The 23,351-nt window shown below is 42.1% G+C and overlaps 1 protein-coding gene across 2 annotated transcripts in view; it reads right to left on the minus strand.

The window, feature by feature from the left end:
• STARD13 (StAR related lipid transfer domain containing 13) overlaps positions 1-23,351 on the minus strand; it is a 295,778-nt gene that overhangs the window by 123,825 nt on the left and 148,602 nt on the right. The window contains exon 1 of one of the 2 annotated variants that reach the window (XM_056327536.1): positions 18,342-18,603. The exons of the other annotated variant lie outside the window; for it this stretch is intronic. Coding sequence (XP_056183511.1) covers positions 18,342-18,465 — 124 coding nt within the window. The 5' untranslated portion in view covers positions 18,466-18,603. Of the gene's footprint in view, positions 1-18,341; positions 18,604-23,351 lie in introns of those variants that run through there. 2 annotated transcript variants of the gene reach the window in all.

Genomic DNA, 23,351 nt, shown 5'->3' on the forward strand with positions numbered 1-23,351 from the left:
AAAGCAAAGAGGATTTTAAAACTTTTTAGAAAAGTAATTGAGAGCAAACCCACAAACATCATTATGCTATTACAGAGGTCTGCCCACCACAAGGTAATGCTGGGGCTTTTTCTTATGGTGGATGAAATTGAGAACAGTAAGTGAAATGATCATGGGACAGGTTCAAAACAAACTAACATAAATATTTCTTCATATTTGCGTAGCTGATCCCCGGAAGTCATTGTTAGAGGATGCTCTGGCTGCCAGAAGTTAGAAGAGTTAAAAAAAAAAGATTAAGTAAATTCCTGGAAGAAAAATCCAGCAAGGGCCATTAAGCACAAAATTCCAGCTCATGGCTCAGGACCCTCCCTGAACCACATGAACACAGGTAGGATATATAACGTATACAGCATCACTACATGCTTATCTGAGTGCTATATTTTTCCCAAAATAGTGGTGTCTGCCCACTGACCGATGCATGGTACAGGGTTGGATGGAGCTGTGGTCTGACCTGGAGTAGCTGGTCTGTATTCTTAAGTGAGCTAACCAAACCACACCCAGCCCATGGACTATGTAAAAGCGGGATCCTAACAGCACTGCTAGTGCATAAATGCATCAAAATAACTGCTCCTGTGGTCTGTGGCTGAGGCCTGTGGAATAGCCAGTATTCCCTGGGCACAACCTTTCTGTGCCCTCTTGTCACATTTGCTGGTGAAGTGTAAGCCAGTGGTCTTTAGCCACAATGATGGCCTCAGAGGATGTGACCTTCCTGTCCCTTCTGCTCTCCCAGGGGGTTAGAAGGGACCAGGTGCTCCTGGCCAGTGGGTAAAGTCATTGGAAGGGGTCGGTTGTTTCGTCCAGTGCCTGGCTGCTAATTTAGGCATTATGGTCTCAGTCCTGTTTAGTTTTAAACACCTGGGGTTTTTTTCTCAGTCAAACCACACCAGCATACAAATATAGACTCCACTGGCCTCAGCTGAACTCTTCACAAGCCAAGAATAGCCAGCATGCCATAGTGTGAAGTCCCTAAAGACAGTGGTTCTCAATAGTAAATTAAAAAAAAAAAAATTGGTAATAAATAGATGTCAAAAGGGAAGAAGAAATTTCAGGTGGCAGACCTCCTCTGCCAAAGCATTTGGAGAGTATTACGACAGGAATGAGCTAAACATAGCTTCCATACCCTTAGTGGAACTCCATCTGCTAAATTTATACCCAAGTTCCTAAAACTAAACCCACAGGAACTGTGTAAATATATTTAAGTAGCGGTGGGCTAACACATATCTTAATCTCCCAGTCTCACTAACAAAGTGTTTGAATAATACAGTGATAACATAAGAAAGTGTTTAGATAAACTTAGTTTCTTACATTATCCAAATATATTGTAAATCCCGACAAAGCCCTACTGCTGGTGTCACAGGCAAACATTCCTATTTCAGTTGAAGGTTCATGCCTTTGCAGCCTTCATGTGAGGGCTTCGCTATTTATTTTCTTTTCAACAGGACTCCAATATCTTGGTGATGAAATGGGAAAAAGAGGAAATATTCACATTTTGATCTGGTTTTGAGAGAGGGGTTTTTTGTCCCTGTGCTAAAGAGGTAATGACAAAGTTAGATTTTGTAAAAATTAAAAAAAAAACAACCAACCAACCAAAAAAAACCCCAAGACAGAACAGAATAGCTCTTGGCAACACTATTTCAAACACAGCAGCCTGGGACTGGTGCATGGGAACATGAAAATCTCCAGGCTGCTTGAAATCAATGAATATTTATTGCATGATTTCAGTCTCTGGCCCAGTGAGGCAGACAGACACGATGGTCAGGGCACAGGGCTAGCTGGCAGTCACTTGCTGGAAGACTTCAGAGAAGTTGTATAACCTCTCTCTGTACCAATTTCCTGACTGATAACAGTAATTTTTGCCTTGCTTAAGCTGTATGTAAAAAAAAAAAAAAAAAAAAAAGGAAATATAATTTTGTAGAGAGATTAATTTTCCTTACAAGCAATGTCAGTCCACTGGAGGCAGGCTAAAGTCTACTGTAACTGCATGAACCAAGGAGAAAATAAATATTTTCTTTAATATGGTCCTACACCTGTCGTGAGTTCCTTCAGATGAGACACATTGCCTAAACTTGCAGAATGCCACAGATTTCCCAATATGTTATTAAATGCATGTTATCAGATCTTAGAAATACTGTGTAGCAAGAACGTAGTGTTAGTACATGGGGCTCTACAGAGCAATATGCACTAACCCATATACTGTGTCTTGACTCTAGGGCTGGAGTGCAGCCTAGCACGCAAGGAAATACTCTGCAGGATGCATATACAGCATTTTGTTCACTAACAGTTATGCATATACAGCATTTTGTTCACTAACAGTTAAAAATGCGTCCTTTATTTCTACAGTCCCCAAGCCATCCCCACCGAGACAGGCACTGGGTACAGCAAAGCCATCCCTTTGCTGGTTACTCTTCTTGGAGACCCAAGAAAGCTGGAGTTTTGCCTGATGCATCGTGGAAGTTTAGGCTACAGTGGGCTGGCAAGTGTTCCTGGGAGGGATTCCCTCTGCAGAAGCTGGTGACCCTTTCTGCCTCCACCTCTCCCATTTTGCTAATGAAGCAAACTGAACTAAGCCTTGTGGGAGCCAGCATCCTGGGTACAGTGCAGGACCATCTGGCCTGACATGTGGCAGTCCCGTGCTGTTGCTGCAAGGGTGAGTGAGGGTATTGGATCCAGCACAGAACTGAGGTCTGTCCCCACAGCATCCAGGTATGTGCTTGCCTGTGCCCTGGTTGCACGTGACATTTTGTTCCCTCCCTCAGATTACCAGCTTGGGCATCCCAGAACCCAGCAAAGGTCCCGCACAGACAATAGTATGGATGAGCAGTGAATCTGGTCACTAGCCCAGCTCTAAGCATGACCCACCATGTCACTACAAGTGTGACCAACACACCTGCACACCTAGCTGGCTGCATAACTTCAGTCATACTGGTGCCTAATTAGCAACCTCACAAATAAAGAAGCTAGGGGGGATATGGGATATGCCTGTATCACTTATCCCTGACTCAAAGCTAGAATTTAGCATAATTTACAGCAATTGTAGATTACAATTACTGTACTCTGTACGGCACATTAGTTGCCCTGTATGTCTGAAACAGAATGTGTGATGCCCATAGCTTTTAATCCCAAATTACTATTCTTTCATATCAGAAGATTTAGGATTATATATATATATATATATATACATATTTACTATTATTACTATTTTATTTTTTTATAAAATAAAAGCCCAGTAATCCCTGGCAGACCTTCCACAATAAACAGCAGTCGAAGTTTACAATATAAATAAATACTAATGAATTGGACAGGTCCCTGACCAGGATTTTATGTCTCCCAACAATCAACTGCTCTGTGCACAACTTAAGCCTTCCATTTCTAGACCCTGTGTTTCTTTCTTGCTGTCTTTTTTTTTAACTCATAGTTTGCACTGTGCTATATAGACACCGCAGAGCTAATGTGTCTCACTGGATAAAGTAATTTTGGCCAACAAGCTACAGGTGCTTTTTTTTTTTTTTTTTTTTTTTTTACACTGCGTGGAAACCTGCCAAATAGCAGAGGAAAGGGCTTCCCATAGCTCCCTTGCCAGCCACCACCCTGCTCCTCTCCTTGCCCACAACCTGCCTTTGGAAAATGCTTCCAGTGAGCAGGAAGGACCAGAGAGAGCCTAAAACCTGCAGCAGTGCAGGCAGGGTGAATTATTCTCCAGCAGACATTCCCTCCTTCTCCCTCCCGCCCCCCAAATCAGCTGTACTGCCTTGGAACATACTCTCCTTCCCCACCTCTCCTCTCTCAAGCTCTGTACACCTACACACTCCCTTGCACACCCTCCTTCAGCAGCCACTTACCACAACTTCTTCTCTGTTGATTCCCCCTCTCTTCAAAATAGGCAGATCAAGAGAGTTGGTTGACAAGGTCCATACCAGCCGTCAATTTCTTTTTTACTCTCAGTTCCAGTGTGATGAAAATATTGCCGTCTACCCTGTGTTTACCCTGGCATCCTATCACATCCCTCTACCAGGCTTCCTCCCTGTCCCACTTTTTGAATATACAGCTCTCTTTCAAATCAACCCCACAGTGTTCCTCATTTGTTGTGTCTGTTTAAGGTGTTGCTCCATGTTTATGGAATGTAGTTTTACTGGAAAAATGCCTTCAAAAGGAACTACTCATCTTCTGTCCATTTTCCATGACACTTGCAAAGCTCTGACTTTCTGGGAGCGCTGGTTTCCTAAGTGTGAACACAAGACCTCTTTGAAGTCTCTCAAGTCGGGCAACTAAAAATTGCAGAACTGAAATTGCACCTGACCTTTGGAAAAGGTTGGTCCTTTTATGGTTGCTGATTTTTTTTTCCCTCTTGTTCAATTAGATTTTGACAGGTAAGTGCTTTTCTCAGCTATAAGGACATTAAATTAAGGCAAAAGTGGGTTTTGAAAAAAAGAGTTTCCAGACCGTGTCACTGTGGAGGCCTTTTACTCCAAACTAGAAATCATTGATTACCCTATAGGTGCTTGGGATTTGCACTTGTGTAGCTGAGATCAGAATTGGCTTTAAAGTACTTTGTACGTACTCTGTACTTGGATTGCAAAAGAATGAACAAGAGATTCATATATTTCAGTCCTTATTTTTCCTCCTTTTATGTCCTGGGGAACGTATGACAAATAATATACTCGCTGGTTCCTAATATGTTATTAAACATAATATGTTGGATGAGAAATTAAAACCAAATGGAGTTCTGAACATTTTCGTTTCAAACCACTAGTAAGCCCGTAATTGCTTTAAAAATAAACTTTGTTCCCACTTTGCTCAGACTAGTGACAGTTCATGTGACAGGGAGGCAACTCTGGCCATGACACCTGTGAATGATTTGAAAATAACTTTTTAAAATAGCAATTGTGATGTGAGGGATTACACGTCTCCAGAAGGTTACAAACGGGAAACAGACTCTGTGTCTCACCAGCTTAGGTGTAGCTCTGCTAGGAAGTGCACAGCCACATCGGAAACCTCCCTCTTAACTTTGTTCCCAATTGGCAGCCTTGTTAACAACATCAGCAAAGAACTATTTACTGAAACCTGGAAGCTAAGAGGTCGTACCATAAGCCTGCAATGTCCTTGTACTCCCTCCTAAGTATTCACTAGTAACTATTGTGAAAAACAGTATACCTGAGGCTGATGGACTTTTGCTCTGACCAAGGACGCTGTGCAAAGTACAACAAATATTCACACAGTGGATTACTAACTAGTAGTTTGAAAAATGAACCTCAAAACACACTTTAAAGTACGCAGTACAAAATCTGCATGGCTGCTGCCCTTGTTACTTAGCTAAACCAGTCAGGGATCACATATACAATCACATGGCTTTTATTACGATAAATCTGGTATGTCTTCTAAAGATGTGTAATTCACAATCTGACTCCACAGAATAAAATGGAAATGGATAAATACAATTTATGCAGGGTTCAGGTACACGGGCTGGTTACTGCTGGAACATAGAACTTAAAGTGCATGTTCAAGTGCCACTGAAGGCACAGGTGCCTTGTCAGCTCCATCTCCTGCTTTGCTTGCTTGAGCAGGTACATTAAAACGAAGCCAGATGCTATAAGCAGCAATCTCTACAATTAAACTTCTCCAGTGCTAGTGGCTCACTGATTTCCATATCAAATGCACTCAGGTGGCAGCTGAAGAAGTGGCTTTTTCCCCACCTGTCACTGATGCAGGCAGGTCTTTCCTGCTGTCACTTGGTGAGGATTATGGGAAGAAATAAGCACCACCAGAGGGCAATTCATCCCTCTTGTCTCACACACCTATTTCAGGATGACAGGACTCGCTTTCAAAGGTACCTATTTCTGTCTTGACTGTAAACGACCTCGTGTGACTAGATCAATCCTTTTAGAAGGCATCCCCACTAGACTCACTGCTTTCAAGTCAGGGCAGATGCTTTCCACCCTGTACGTTATTTATAACATGAATCAAGATTGTGTGGATATAGCATAACATAATGCCTGCACTCCAAGGACTAAAAGAAACATAAGTGGAAAAGGATAGAAGATTTCTTTTCTCAAGTATTTCTGTCAGCTGGCACAGCTTTGCTGACTTGGCTGCTACATTCCCATTTTTGGATCCAGCCTTGATCTGGAGATCAAGTTGAAACTGTGCTTTAACAGGGCTGACAGGTACATCAGTGGCTATGCTGCATACCTCAGGAAAGCCAGGGAAACACTGACATGGATTGTATTCACACCTTCATCTGCAAGCCAAGTCTTAGAATGCTGTCCTTGGGATGAGTGTCTTTGTTTCCACCATTTCACTAGCAGGGTCTGCATAAAGATGGAAAACTGCCATGTGCTAAGGAACCCAGGGAAGAATTAACTGTTAACTTTATAAGAACTACTGTATTCCACAACTTCCTACTGATTATTTCCTACTTATCATGTTACTGTTTCATCCCCTGAAATTCTGTGGACATGTATGTTTTACTCAGGCATCTACTGGCAAAATTGAGAGATGAGACTTCTGGTGCAAAAAAATGCCCTCTATTAAAGAAATAAGTCATTAAATAAGAGCATCCATAAATAGAAAAGGTTGTAAAAACAAATAGAGGAAAGCATCTGGTTTGCAACATCTTTGCACAATTTGCAGTAGCTAAATCTGGACCCAATTAATGACCTGTTTATTTTCCAAAATTTCAGTAAAATGCCTTGGCAAAAACTTAATCTGTCTCTGGAGAATGTCTTACTTCCTTCCATATGTTGCCCAATCTGTCACAGCAATAAACTTCTTCCCAGTTTCAAGATGCCTAACGATTGCACCAATTGATGCTCTCCATAAAAGAAGAGATAATGGTTCCAGCCGTCTAAAAGTCATGATCCTCCCTTAAGAGAAAGCAACATGAAGGAGTGAAAGAGCAAGGGAGTGCCTTGTGTTATAGCCTCTATTGTGACCTGGAATCCAGAGATTTAAAACAATTCTTACCTACAATTTATCCCAGCTGTTTCATAATCTCTCTGAATTTGATAGTTTCTTTAAAATGCTGCCATGCCACGATTAATGCATATACCTTGGCTTTGTTACACTTGTCCTGCTGTCCTTATTGCTCAGCGTCCCTTTAAAAGAACCAGCTTAGGCTGTTTTGTAATTACGCATGTTTATAGTTTTGTACAAGACAAAGCAGGTGCTTCAGAGTCAATTTTATTTGGTGGTCAGTTTTTATTTGTCTAACCCAGATTCCGAAATGTATTTGATTTCTATTGGAATCAGATTAAGTATAGTATCCTCTATTTTATTATACACCAGAAATATGGATGTTCTGGTACCTTCGTGTTTCTGATGAACTCAGGCATCCTACCTCACTGATTTAATAGATAATATTTTTTAAAAGAATAGGCTGTTGGTTTAGAGGTTAGATGTAATAAAACAGATGAGTCCACGAGTCAAACACTTAACCATTTACATTTACAAAGTATTTAAGTGCTCTGTTGAATTAAGGCCATAATCAAATTGTTGGTTTTGTTCTGAAATAAAAGCACTTGGAGCTGTTAGGGACATATATAGAGAGAAACTGCAATTACCAAAATACCTATTTGCCAAGCTAATGTAAAACTATATGCTTCTGACTCTCTACAAACTAATGCTTCTTTATTTTCAGGAGCGACGGATGGAGTGAGTCAAGTCAGGAAGATACAAACCAGCCTTACATCAGAATCCAGAGTGTTTCTGCTGATTTTGGAAAAGTTGCTCTTTATGTTCCTTAATGTAACTGGCAGAAAAAAAAAAAAAAAAAAAAAAGGGACAAATCTTTAACTGATAACAAAGCTGTAAAAGTTCTTCCCAGGAAAGAAACTGGGCAAAACCCCAAACACCTCACCACGTGGCAGAAATTCAAGTAGAGGTTCAATGTACATATATTCGGTTATGTTTGTTAATGGTGATTACTGACACTTTGAAAGCTGACTCTGTCTTTTTGGCTATATAATTTCCCAGTCTGTTCAAAGGTAGCTGATGGGCTCAATGCTGTCATGGGGCTTCGAAAATCTCAGCTGTATGAGAAGGTAAGGTAAAGGTGGATGAAGTAATAAATAATGCAGAAAAGAGGAATCAGTTGTCATTTTTACCTCCCTATGATACCAGAAATACAGTGATGTTCAGTAAAATTTTAAAGCTACAAATTAAAGTTCAAAAATTGAAGAGAAATAACATGTGCCATGCATTGGTTTTACTTGAAAGTACAGGAACTGAATCACGAGTTACACTATTATACGACAGTTGTCCCACCGATTTTCTCATAACTATAAACTCCTCTAATGCTTGCCCATATTGTATCATTTTCTTCTCGTTCTGCTATTTTATTTAGAGAGCTATTCTGAAGATGAGCATTTACCTTCTCTCAGTGACTTCCACAAACGGAAAACATTTTTGTTTCTTGAAAAAACTGTTAGCCTTTGCTGAAAATCCTCACTTCACTACACCTACAAAGACACCCTACCCTCTATGACTTTATTTGTAATTCAGAATGTTTATTGCATCAATGCATAAATATTCTCCATTAAAAGCACTCCTTCCTAAATTTCAAGTGAGTATCATACACATATCAACCCACAGTATTTTAAAGTCGTGACTCTTTTGCTTTGTGCCTTGAGACAGACAGTTCTGTATTTGTTTCTGAAGCGGCATTTGCAGGTTGGGACTGCTGCAACGTATTGGCTAAAAAGAGTGTAAATAGTTCATGGAGTTGTTAGAAACCATCTGTTTGAGTCTAGTAATGGGTGCGTTCCCAGCTGTGGTCTTCCCAATGTCATAAATAAAAAGTTTCTTTCTTACTACAAATGTGATGGCTGAAATCTCCCTGTAAAATTGATTTATTTAGATAAAATCTGTTCTTACATTAAAGAGCCCTCTTAAAATGAGCAAGACCATGAGATGCCAATCACATATTCTTTCAGCAGTCAACTGACACATAAATGTCTCACAGTCTCAAATAATTTATTACAGCATTATTCTGGATAAGCTATGAAACAACACGTCATTCAGATCAGGATGAGTGGGACTGGAATGGGGAACGAGAGGTGCATTTACCAGAGGAATGAGGCATATTGAAAATAACCTAAAAGTGGGGACAAATGCTCAGGTCCTTATTCCTCCATGCAGTGAATTCACATGTACGCAACACACTTTAAGGAAGTCCAAGCTATGAACCAATGCAGGAGGTTCCTAAATCTTTAGGAATCCTTTTTTGTAATGCTAAGTGTAACTTTTCAGTATTTTGACTGAGAGAAGTATGATTTTTAACATTAGTTTTGACTTAACTCTTTCCACATTCCCTCAAGCTATACCCTTCCTGGAGCTGGCCATTACATGACAACAACGGGAGACCAAATACAAAGTGATTTCAAGCTACTCTTAGCTCAGATTCAGATGGATCTACACATGATATAAGGTAGGCTTCAACTATGCTTCCGATGTGAAGGTAATTTCCCCTTAAATTCTTTCTATAACAAAATCAATACTCCAGTTCTGGTTTGTTTTGGTTTCTGTGTTTTTTTAAGTGCTTCTGTATTACATGACCTGCAAAGGTGCAGTGTCTTCTGCATCATCATAGCCTGGGACATGAGTCCCTCTTCTCCAGAAAACATGCTGCTTGGCTTCTTGGAGCACCAATGCCATTCATTTAGCTCAAGCAACGGAAGAAACTGATCCCCACATCATTTTACATTTGTGACAAGTAAAATTTGTGAAGTATTGACAAAGTTAAGAAAGCTATTTTGGAGTTAGTGAACTTACCTTGCTGCTAACAAATACAGTTTAAACAATTTTTAGCTAAGCAGAAATTTCAAGTGGTACTTTTTTTGAAATAGATTAGGAATCAAATTCTTACAGATTAAAAAATGACACATTTATGAATGAATTATAATATGAATTATAATGAAACTTCGCAAGTTTCAGTACCTCCTCTTCCACTGCACTACAGCATGTTACTGGATCTGTAAAAACTATTTCTGGACACAAAAATGTTTCTATGTATTTACTATTCAACAGCAATAGAGAAAAAAAATCAGTATTCAATGGAATTCTCCATTGCAATATGACTATATACAGCAGAGTACATTTCAGTTTTGATTGGCATGCTAGCTGAAAACATCTCAGTTCTTTAGTTCTCATGAATTTTGGTCTACTTCTACAGTGCTAAGTGAAGTAAGTGCTGAAAGTATTTCAGGACTCTGTGCCAAAGGATGGAGAGCTCATTTGTACACACTGCTCCAGACTAGCACCTGCAGGTGAGAGAGGCCGTATCTGCACTGCATAGTTTCGGACTTCATTGATTATCTTAGGAGCCAAACACATGTTTTTTTGGCACGTCTTCTTGATTTAAGTGACCCAAATAATGCAAGGGTTATGGCACAGTCCTTCAGTCTGGATTTTTTTTGGCATTACTCTGGGGGCATGTGTTGCACACTTCTGCATATAGCACTGAGCACGTGGAGGTGATTTAGTTTAGTGAGCTGAGTACAACTTGCATAAACTCTACTGTAATTAATTGTGATTAAGTCCTGCTGCAAAGGCACCAAAAGTAAGACTTCTGGATGGCATTCTGTCCTTGAGGGCCTTAGTACGCCTTGAATATTGCGCTGTCTTCACAAAACCAGTTAGTGTGTCCACTATTCTGCAATACTTGGCTGTGTACATGTACTAATTGATATTACTGTATGTAAATTACTGCCCTCTACTGGAACGACAGGCAGAGTATTATTTCACATGAAATTGATTATTATGTAAATTAAATTTATTTCTCAAGTTCGGGGTTTTTTGGAACCACGTGCCATGAGAATTGCAGATGTTCCTGATCCCTTCTCATACCATCGGCGCTTGCTGCACTCATATCTGTGTGCATTCAGTCTTTGCACATTTGCAGTATAAGCTGCACCAGGGTGGTCTGATTGTCAAAATATTTTCACTTTTGAACTGTAAACGGGACATGCAAAGGAGAAGTGAAGTCATCTTGTGGATGCTTAATGTCAGTCAAGGAAGGAACCTCCTACACTATCATACTGTAGCCTGTATATAATAAAAACATTTTTGATTATATCATATTGTGGCTTGTAATAATCAAAATAAACTATCACAAATTCCTTATTATTTGAAAATGATATTCCCAAATTTTCAAGAATCATAAGAGAGGCATCACTCCTTTAAAATCATGAGGCTGGCTTAAAACTATGACATTGTACAATTATTTTTTTTTCTGTTTTTTCAGGTTCTGAAGTTCACATTTTCAAGCTTTTCAAATTTGCTGTTAAAATAAGTTTCAGTTGAAGTGAAATCTGGGTTTCTCAATGAATTCTGACTCAAGGTGATGGATGGACTTTTAAAGGAATTATGATACACAGCAGCACAGGAATTGGTCATGTTATGACAGAAAAACAAAAGAAATCAGGAAGAGCAAGACAGAACATGTGTCTCACTAGAAATGCAAGAAACACAAAATACATAAAGTCAAGCCTAAGTCAAACCACTGCTATGGAATAAGGCCATTGCCTGGCAAGTAGTGCACAAATAGAAATGTTAAGTCATCCAAATTCTCAGAACCCCTAAAAACATTATAATATGGGACATTTTTAAAGATGTTTTTTCATTCAAACAAAAAGTGATAGCACAAAATTCAGAACTGACACTTCACTGATTTCTGAAACTAAACATCACATCCAACAGTAGCTGGGAAAGCAGAACAATGGGAGTCCAGTCTCCAGGGCCTTACTGAGTCCAGAAATTTCCCATGTTTAGGAATTTGCTGGCCAGCCACCAACAAGGTTATATTGATGGGAATTATTATGGTGTTCACTTAGCAGCTAAAAGTTTATTGTGGATATAAACGTTCTATATAAATGTTGTGGCATAGCTGTAAATAAATTCTCTTGCATGGGGATATGGAAAGTGGTCTGTAGGATTACAGACATGAAAACACATACAAAACAGCTAATAGGAAATAAGAGAGAAGATACATAATTTAATATGCCATGACTGATATTAAGCAGCAATCTTGGGATGGAAAAATGTCATTACAGTTTAAGGTCAGACAAATAAATTCAGTGCTTGTATCAGTCTATATAAGCTCTTATATATCATAGAAAAATATAAGTACCAATAAACACATCTATCTAAATGTACAGAAACTTAAACAATATTGTATTACATACACTGCTCCTGGAAAAATAGTACTATGATTTGTTTCCAATATTATGGTCTGCAAACATCAGCAATAATTACAATGCTTACAGGAATCCTCCATAAAGGCATGGTGTAGAATACTGATGAAGCATCAGCCTTCTAGTCACACAGGAAACATCTACAAGCAGAAAGAACTGAGGCCGTGTGTGTACACACAAAGAAATGAGAAATATTTGTCTACCGAGAACTGAAAGAACCTCATGGATGCTCAAGGAAACATGCAAAGTCAATAGCAAAAAAATAAAAGAGGAAAGTTGTACTATAAAAAGGACTGATATCATAACCTTCTAGAAAAGCAATGTGTATTTTCTAAAGATTAGTGTACCACTGAAATCAGTGAACAGCCAAGCTCCAGAAAGAAGACGACCTATCAAGAATCTTTTCTAAATAGCTGTCAAATACAAACCGACTGATTCAAACAGTATCCAGTTCTATTACCAGCACTGACTCCCCATTTTATCAGCAGAGTTTTGTATCTCATAATGTTAAGAAATTAAGCAATCAAAACTGAATTTCTCTTGGGAAAATAATCTCTGACATAGGCCTATTTGATGGAAGCAGGACTTGTTCAAATACAGAAGTTATATATCTCAAATGTAAAACCAGAAGATGAATGTTGTTGTCACCCCAGGAACCTCTGCTACTCCTCCACAGTCACTCCAAATCTCACACAGCACACGGCAGCAAAGCCATGGGAGTGGGTATGAGAAAGTTACATCTCTCTCTGGACTTTGAGACAGTGGGGAGTCCTCCATTACCCCCCTCCGCAGTCTCATGCTGAACAGAAATACTTGGCAGGTCAAGCATATTGGTATTTTTGTAATTGTGTTTCTGGAATTAACTTCTTGTTGCTGAGGGTCATGAGAACCCGGCAGCAGCAGAACTAACAATGGTGGTATTTTACCACCATTGCCCCCTTTTCAGATTCAAACCACTGGTCTTCAGGGAGCGTCTAGGGAAGGAGTTGGAAATTACAGAATACTGACATAACGTGCATGCAAGGAAAAGCATCTATATACTTTAAAGAAATGCACCTAAAAAACCCTTCCAACATTACTAATGAATATATAGCCCATGAATATAATTTATTAAAATAATTACTACTTTTGGGGCTACTATATTTTCTTTAGGATTGATAGAAGAGCGGAAAATTTTCTGGCATGTTTGACCAAATGAATCACTCAGAAATCACTTTCTTTCTTCCCTGAAGCACTCCATCCTGAATAAAGAACATCTTTCATAACTTTTCTCCCTGACAAAGGACAGTCTTTTCCCACTGATGGAGTTGGGTTAGGGGGGAATTTAGACATACACATCTTATCAACATACATGAAAAGCAGCCTGTTGTACTCTCGAGTGCACTGGTAGGGACACAGACTGCAACAACTCTATTTGCTTTCTAAAAATGTATGTGCACGACTTTAAAACAGAACACAGAAGTATGTCCCTCAAACCAGCCACAACAAATGCCAGATTTTTCACATACACATCTCCCATGCTCCCTAGTGACAATTTACCTGGCAAAAATATTTTACTAAAAAATCCACTATTTTCTTGAATGGCTTTAATTAGATTTACCTGCCACATTTGCACTGTACACAAAGGTCTTAATTAAGAAGAAATTTCAGTAATAGAATAATACCAAGATGCAGCAGACTCAAGGTTGGCCCTATACCAGGACTCCTACCTTTGGTCAGGGGTCCTCTGAGGACCTGGGAGCCTGGTACACATTTCTTTTGGGCTCTCCAAACACTGACCTCAGGATACATCACTCCAGAAATAACGACTTCTGCTTTGCAGATTCAAACTTGCTAAAAATGCTTCATTTTAACTGTAAACTAAACACTACGAGGCACCTATAGATTTGATGTTTCTTTAATTAGGCTCCAGAAACATGGCTGATCTTGCCTCCATACAGGCATGGCAGAAAAATGTGCTAAAACTCATATAGTTCTTGAGACCACTAGATTTTAAGACCCACTCTTCTCTTCCATACTTGTCAGGATCAACAGATCAGCTGATGCCAGGGAGCACCATGTTGCCAGAGGTGCAATTACAAACAGGCTTGCTCATTTGCACCCAATAAAACCACAACAACCCACAAACCAACCACAAGTTACTTTTGAAAGGAGAAGGGGCATTGCCTTGACATCTTTGCCAAATGCTAAATGTGGCAATTACTTTCCACTGGACAAATTGTTTTCCATTTTCTACCCTACTTCAGCTAACATTCAGTTTCACCTCTTACGCAAAGGCATTTCAGTCACATTTGAAGATATACTTGTAGCTGCAAATCAGCATATAAAGTCTTCATGAACAGTTAAGGATACCCAAGAGTAGGTCTTCTAAACCTTTCCATTTAAAGATCTTAATTTTGGCTTCTTCAGACTAAAATTTTCTTTTAACCATGAGCCTACCTCATGCTCCTGTTTCAATTTTTGGCACTGCAGGTCATCTACTTCTAAGATAAAATTAGTCCGTGGTATGTTGCCCCACTGTACATTTTCATGCTACTCGATTGGGAAACTGCAAGTTACTCATGCTCTGGGTGCAGTACAATTAGATCCTGGAGGCTGATTTGCACAAGCCCTGCACAATAGGAGCCAGTGAAAGCCATAACTTGAATATTAAAGTAGAAAATTCAAGTTCTAACATCCAGAGTTATTGATATTCCTGACTTCAGTCTCATTGTGCCCCTGGTTTCTATCTGTAAAATGAGACCAATGCAATCTTATAGCTTCTAGGCATACAGTTAAAACATTAATGCTACAAAGTATGCAAGACTCAGTGCTCCTAAACACCAAGATCATGAACACTTGAGGGAATTTGTAATTCTGTGCTTGGTCCAGGGTTTCAGAAAGCTGCAGTACAGCAGGCTCCAGGTTAACAGCTTCAGCAATGGGGTTCACTGCTTTGTGCACTGAATGAGGCAGAAAAGTTATGTGCAAAAAACTGGGATGTGATCATGTCATTAAAAAACAGTCCTACACTGCAAGGAGTCTGCACAAGGCAACAAGAGGCATCCTTACCTCTGGTGTTTCCCAACTCTGAATTACCGAATTTCAAAACTTAAATATGTATTTTATTTGATCTTAGTATATAGTAACTGAAAGAATGCCAGATAGAGGGTGACACGTTTCACCTACATACAACAGGTGTAACAACTACAACTCATTGTGTTTTGCTGTAACAGGTGATCATGATTTGAGCAGGGATCTCAGAATCACCTTAAGAGTCATCACTTTGAAGAGTCTGTTAAATACATACATCCAATTTCTAAAGCAGTGGCTTTCAATAATGGCATAGCGGTTCAGGATTATATTAAACCAACAGTATTTCATATAACTTTTCAGATTAATAGGTCCCCACTCCAATGAGGGAGTTAAAATTCTGGTACATTTCCTGATCAGTTTGTGAATCCCAACTTAAATCACAAGCATAGTGGGAATACAAAAAGTGTAAAATACCCCTTAAAAAACTACAAAAAGCACAGAAAAACTAAGACTGCCATTTGTGGCACTGTAGTGGGTATACTTAACTGTTTAAAAAACAAATCCTGGTCAGTGAATCAGAAAGAGTAACTAAGGGCTGCTGGGGACCGTAGATCTGTCCTGAATAAGAGACAGTATGGAGCAGCCCTGTCCCAGGAGCACACCGGGAGGCTGCTCCTCATCACCTCTTCTGTAAAGGATGAGGAATGGAGGGAGGGAAGGAGCACTCTGCAGCAGTCTTTTTATGCACAGTTTACTTTCCACAGCAACCCAGCCATGCTGTCTGCCTCTTTGAGAGTGCCTGAGCCAAGGTTCAGCTCTCTCCATGCTCTAGCTAAGGTTCACCTCCTTGCTCCAGCTCACACATCTGCTGCCCAACCGTGTACCGCTGCCCTCTGCTCCAGCACATAGACATCAGGATAGAAATTCTTCCAAAGGAGCACTGGGGAAAGCCCTGAGCAACCTGCCCTGCTCCCAGTGCTGATCCTGCTCGGAGCCAGAGGCTGACCTCCCACCATCTCATCCAACCCCAACAATTACATAATTTTTAAGAATTAAGCTTTCTTGTGCTTACTTTCTTTACAGATATATGTTGGGCAACTGGTGTCTGAAACCGTAAAAAATAGATTAAAAAGTAAAGCAAACCAAAACAGTAACTACGTTAAGTGCCTGAAAAGCCATCATCATAGCGATGCTTTAATCACAAGTCTTTGTTTGGCTTGCTGGTTGGAAACAACAGCACACTGATGGTCAAAATTGCATTTTGTTTCTGTCCTTGCTCTTCAACACTAGTTACCAGTTAGCTACACTGCTGCTCTGTCAGTCAGGGCTGAACTACAATGTCAACTTTGAGGAAAAAAGAAAGGATAGTACAACTATCTACCTGACTGGCATTGGATTCTATTGCGATGGAGAAGAAGCTGGTTTAGCAACAAGCAAATAATGACACATTTAGATCAGCTTAAATTCCCTGCCTTCTCATTAACAAAAGCTGAAAGACGAGGCATAGGAATATGCACTGTAACTACAGGGGCCTGAGGAAAAGTAAATATAAAAACAAGGACAAAAATGCCAGAGACATAAAAGCATCTGAACAGGAGAACACCTCTGGAATCAACAGATGTTATTTGTACACATTTTGTTATGTCATCAGATTATTTAATGAAAGGGCATGTGTATCGGTGTCTCACCAGTATAATATGAATAGCACTTAAATTTTGGCAGTGCATAAACCCAGGACATTAGTATTCTATCCACCTTAAATAAAAAGTTTTACTCCATCAGTTTTAATACCCAGTTGCTTTAAGAAGTTGGCTACAGCTTCATGGCTGCCTGCCCAGGTCCTTTGCTCAATCAAGCAATAGTTGTCTTTGACCAAAAAAGAAAAAATAGCCAACAGTATCCTTGCTGAATGTTTGCTGGCATCTGCTATTAATATAGGAATAAGCAGATTACATGTAAAGACAGGCTAATATTTTGGGTAACCATAACACTACAAAATTAGCTGGTTTAGTAATTAATTACTGAACCTAGCCACTTTATTTTTTCAAAAAATTACCACGCATCTTTAATCCGTTATTTTAATTGTATGTGCACAAGAACTGGTGTGCTGTAGACACAGCTTAAAGACCTGTACCATACACTGTTTACCTCCGTATCATACAATATCAGCATGTCACAGTACCCTAGGCAAGGTCACCAAACTCCTAACAATGCTGTAGGATGTGGCAGAGGAATCCATCTTTACAAATTAGCCTTCGTTATACACGATTCCGCTCATAAATCTTGATGTATTGTTTTCAGGCATAACAATTCTACTTTGCACTTGCCGTACTCTGCAGATCTTTTAATTCATGAAGTATTTGACAAATACAAACTAGCTGTACATTTGCACGCGTAAAGTGAATGTGCTGCTGCCACAGCAGTGCTCTAGATGTGACCCGACCTACTGGGGCACCTGCCCTTGCTCCGTGTCCTTCTGGTCCCCACCTGGGGACAGTAAGACCGCAGGAGCCCAGTTCTCCAGAGCAGTTAAGTGACCTAAAGCTATAAAAGTGCCTGAAACAAAACAAACCATTTTTCTTTGGGAGCTGCAGTCCTCCTCCTCCCATGCAAACCCTAGGAGGAACCAACCCGGACCTGCGAGTGACTTGGAAAACTGATCAGACACGCAGGTGAGCCCACTTCCCAGATTTCCCCTCTTGATTTCCGAGATGCTCAGGTGCCTCCGACGCGGGGTTTAGCTCCAGGTTCAGCGCCCCTGAGCCCCGCTGCTTGTGGCACCATCCCCACCGTGCCTGCCACGACCCGGGCAGGTGCTGCCCGCACGGCGCTGGGGGTTTCCGACCTGCCCGCTGCCCGGCCACCGCCAGCCGCATCCGCGCCGGCAGCCGAGGCGGTGCCGGGAGCTCCCCGTCCCGCCCGGGCTGCAGCCCCGACCTCTCCGCGCTCCGGCAGCGGCGGGGTAGGTGCCGCCCAGGCGCCCCGGCCCTCCGTCCCCCGAGGGGGGAGCCCGCTGCGCCGCCGGGGCCGGGACGTCCCCCGGGGGTCTCCCCTCAGGCGGCCGCGGGCAGGTAGCGGCAGACGCGGCGCGGCGGGACTGACCTGCGAGGCGCCGCTCCCGGACATTCCTCCACAGCAAGTCCCAGGCTTTGGCGGTGGAGTCCCGCAGCTGCTCGCTCAGCGACCTCCGGAGCTGCGCCTTGGCCGGGCGGCGCTGGCTGCTCATCCTCGGCGGCTCCGCATGCCGCCCCGGGCAGCCCCGCTCAGCGCCGGCGGCGGCTCCCCTCGCCGGGGACGGGCGGCGGCGGCCACATGGGGCCGCGGGGCTGCCCCGCCGCGCCGCAGCCCGCGTCAGCGCCGCTCCGGGCAGGCGGCCCCTTCACCTGAGCGCCGCCCGGCACGCCGCCCGCCCCCGCCCCCGGGGCAGCAGCGTCGCCGCCGGCCTGCCTCAGCGCCCCGTCCCACGCCCGGCGCCTCGCCGCCCTCCTCCGCTCCTCAGCCCCCGCGGGGCGGGGAGGGTGCCCCGGGGTCCGGCCCGGCTCCTGCCACGGGCCCTGCCCCGCAGGCGAGGCAGGTCGCCGGCCCCGACCGAGGGTCGCCCCGGCTGCCCGTGAGGGGCCGGCGGCGGGAAGAGGCCGCCCCCGCCCTGGGGACCCCACACCCCTGCGACGGCCCGGGCCACCGCAGGCCTCGCGGCACCGTTTGTGGCCTCGCTTGTGCCTTCACCGACCTTTCGGTGGGCCCCAGCCGCGGGCCCTCCGCCCGCCTCAGCGCCCCGGGCCCGCGGCCCCGGCCAGGCTCCGCGCTCCCCGGGCAGCCGCTGGCTGCCACCCAGCTCCGCGGGAGCCCCGCTGCAGGGAGCCGGCGGCCGCCGCGCCAGGGCGAGGTCACCTGCCATGAGGTGACAGAAAACCTGGCCACCGCCAGATGCCTTCTCTCTAATAGGTGCTTCACCCACGCTGCCACTTTTGCCCAAAGAACACCGGGTTTTGACGAGGTCTCCATTTATCAGCTCTGTACCCGAGCTCAAGACACAGTCCTCACCACACAGGCGCTCCCGTTTCTTTCCCACTTTCTCTGCATGCCACCCACTTACCTCCCACCTTCCACCCCCCTGCATCATCTCCTCTACTCTAACAAGCTCTTATGCTCCTAAGAGGTTTCAAAACTAAACCCTGGCAGCCACTTTTTGCACACATTTACAGACTAAAAGGAATCCTGATTCCTCCTTCCCTAGATGAGCCAGAGAGCAACATCAGGGCCCTTATCCCACTTAGGAAAGCAGTTGTGGGGCTCTGCTTGCCCTGTGATCTGGGAAAAGCTCTTGGAACAGTGGCCCCTTCCCTACCCTGGCCACCCGTGAAGTGGACAGTTCCCAGCACCACTGGCAGCAGAGTCCGACAGCTGAGAACGACAACGGGCTTCGTTTAATTTAGTCACAAACCAATGCTTATTGCTTACTCTTTCTGCAGAGTATTCGTGATGTGCAGTGAAGAGGCTGATGTTCCTGAAAGTGCGTGCCATACACTGCTGAATATTCTGGTAAACAAGTCATGTTAAACATTATCAATATCCCTGTCTCCCTGTCTTGTTTAAACTAAACCCGTACCTGCAATGTCAGCAATACCCATACAAGCTAAAAGCAAACAAAACAGATGTATTCCACATTACCGCTCAGTTTTAATAACGTCTTCTGCTTACTCTGTAATGTGAATTTGTTTTCCATTGTCCCTGTTCTTAAAACGCTCATCTTAATCTATTTTATCCGATACAGTGGAGACGATGTGCTTGCCCTGAACTTGTGAAGATATTGTATGTCACTCCTTCTCCTGCAATTCCAGCTACAGTGTCCTCCAAATGACTGGACAAACTCTTACGAGAAAAGGGATGCCTTCCAAGGGCGAATGCATCCAGACCTGGAAGGGGGACAGCATAATTATGTAAATACTCCCACATGCCATGATCCAGAGCAAACACCTGCTGATGTTAATGGGAGAAGAGAGGATTACAGTTCCTACAATCAGCTCCTCTGCCCCATAAATCTGCCTCTGACCTCTGCCTCACTTTATTTAATTCCCTGCCAACACAGCCATTACTGCCGGTACATAAGACCTATGATGGCTGTATTCTGCCATGGGCCTCTATCTGCTAGGAACCAGGTAGCGATGAGAAATTAATTTCTGCCATTGTACTCAGCTGCCCTATAAAGATCAGCAGTGATGCACAGTCTAAAGGTGAAATAATAAAATCATTTTTGAAGGCTTTGTATCATACTGCTGTGTCATTATCCACAAACACCAGTCTGTGTCAGCCAGTACTGTAACCTTCAGCAGTGTTCTTCTGGCAGCTACACTTGAATGCAGCCTCTTACTGTGTCCAGCCTGTCTGGAACGCAGATCTCCCTTTCTTCAGTTGCTTTCTGTGATGGCCAGGATGTAGCAATACAACAAAAGATACTCTCTTCCCTTCTATACTATTTTTGAAGATGTTACTTTATCAGAAATGTCCCTAAACTTCCAGGTTTACCGAAAGCAGCTAATTAGCAATGAGCTACTAGCAATTGCTAATAGCAAGTTATCTCACTGCAGGTTACTAAGATAAAATCCAGGGATACAGCTGATAATCAGCAGCAGAACTGAACTGGCAAGCCTAGACCAAACTCTGGCAGGCACTGACAGAAATCTTACTAATTTCAGGTAGTTTATTGTGGAAAACTAAATCCAGCAGCACGATCAGATTTTCTATACTTTTCTCCACAAAGAAAAAAGTGCTATTGAGTAATGAGAAAGTATCTTGTGCAGCAACTGGCCCATTCCTATTTTATGCTTTTAATCATTGTCAGCTGTTCGGAAGTCAAGCTACCAACACAGGTATTTTTGATGTATTACACCTAGTCGTAGCAGTTACAGTAAGAGCTGTTCTACACAACCTGCTTGAAGAAATGGTAAAGTCCTGGTCTCCCCCCACACATTTTCATCTGTTGCTTCAGTATGCAAGTAACCAACTGATCAATGCTCTTGTCTACAGCATGAAACATTCTGACATCCTGAACAAGATGGATAACATTTCTGGGGGAAAGAAAAGGAAAGCACATTTTCCACAGAAACAGCAGTTTTCCTGCTTGATACTAGTCGCGCCAAAATGGTTCTGCTCAGAATAATTGCAACAAAAACACTGTATATGATGAACAGAAAGGATGAAATTCCCAGTTGCCTTGAAAGAGGCTGAACTATGATATTTATCTTTTCTTATTGATAACAGAATATTGGCAGGAATTAAAGTGGTATTTGACTGTCTGAAAACCTTGCAAGCATATAAAATGTTGAGGGGGAAATCTAAGCTAATTACACCCATGCTCTGATGCCATTGTGGCACAGAAGTCTGATGTTCTAATTATATATTTAGCAATTTATAGTTCCTCCCAATCACCATGGTAATTAAACACAAAGTTAATTGATACTACATAATAATCTGGCCTCTAATTAGCAGTGTGTTTTTAATTTGTTACAGATTCCATTACGCAGCCTGATCTAGTCCTAATAAAGTCACTGTAAAAATTTCCATGCATCTGGTAAGAAGAGAATCAGGCCTAAGGAAAGAGAAAAGTGACTACATCTTGGTCTGCTATTTGCAAACTACTGAAACACTACGATATAAGTACAACTCCTTTCCTTTTTTTCCTCTGGTCCCTAATTATGGTAAGACAGGATTTTTTTGTTAGCAGAAGCACTTCACAATATTTATCTGCTTGTAGAAGAACAAAACCGGATACGTCTTGCAGAGGAAAATATGAGATGAGTACATCCTTGGTTACCACGTGCTGTTTAGTGGATACAAGCTCCTTGCACTTGTATCTCTTAAAAAGCAATAACAGAGCAAAAGAGGAAACCAATTAGCACTACAGGACCACTGATGCAGTCTGATGCTAATCACTGCAATACCAAATTCTATAATACATCTAATTCTTCAGGAACCGACTGTAAATTAATGAAGCTTCTTGAAGTTTATTATACTCAAAATGGTGTTGCTGTGCTTTTGTAACTTCAAATAGTAGCTCAGACAGCCTAGATATAAATAAATCAAGTGATATTTATAACTTTGGCAATGATCTTTATCTCTTTGGGGGTCCTAGAGCTCTGGAATTTGTTTTCTCTCGCAGGCTAAATGTCCTGAGTGTGATGTTGTAAGTCTGAATTATCACTGGAAGGGAAGAAAAGATTTGAGGTTTTCCTAATAGCAGACTGCAGTGAATTGCATACTAATTCTATGGTTGAAGTTATGTGAAAAGCACCAAGGGCATAGGAGTAGGTGTCCTCTTTGACATCTAAGTAAACAAACAAACATTTTGGATAGAAAAAAATAAGAATCATTATGAATGAGGACAAAATGTTCCAGCCTGGTCCCTGGCATGCTTTCCTTACTTGCTATTTACATATGCAAATTATAATCATTTTAAGATAGCTTTAATGAGGACCAATTATAAAGCAGTTTCACTCTTTCCTGATTTATCAAGAGATTGGCACCTATCTGTTCATCCTTCTCCATTTCAGCTTTCTGAAGCTCTGGGAAAGGATCACTCCTCGCTCTGCCAACAGCAGAGCACTGCTGGCTTTCATTAGTCTGGGCCAAATTCTTTCACTTTTGTTCACAGCGATTAATGCTGAAATAAACAGGACTTCTTGCAGTGCTCACTGTGAAAAGGCTCCAAGTACTCTCAGATACAGACTACAGTAACAAAGTATCTGCTGTTTGACTGTGCTTCCTCTCCCTTGCTGAAACTGGCATGGAGGGGATGGTGGGGAATAAAGCTTTTCTTCTCTTCACACAGAGGATTATTATTATTATTATTATTAATTATTATAATTATTATTAAACTGTATTATCAAAGCACTTAGAACCAGAAACCAAATGTAGCAAAAGTACAGTCTTTGTCCTCAAGAGATTACAAACTAAATATAAAACAAGACACCAGTGAAGAGAAGAGCTAATTGGGGTAGGAAGGGTGGAGTACAAGAGAACAATAACACAATACTGGCCAGTGTAGTAACTACTGGGGTTAGCACACCAGAATTGGTTTTTGGAGGCACTGACACAAAGCGAGTTAGCAAGAGG

The sequence above is a fragment of the Falco biarmicus genome, chromosome 2, assembly GCF_023638135.1.
Source record: "Falco biarmicus isolate bFalBia1 chromosome 2, bFalBia1.pri, whole genome shotgun sequence".
Taxonomy (NCBI): domain Eukaryota; kingdom Metazoa; phylum Chordata; class Aves; order Falconiformes; family Falconidae; genus Falco; species Falco biarmicus.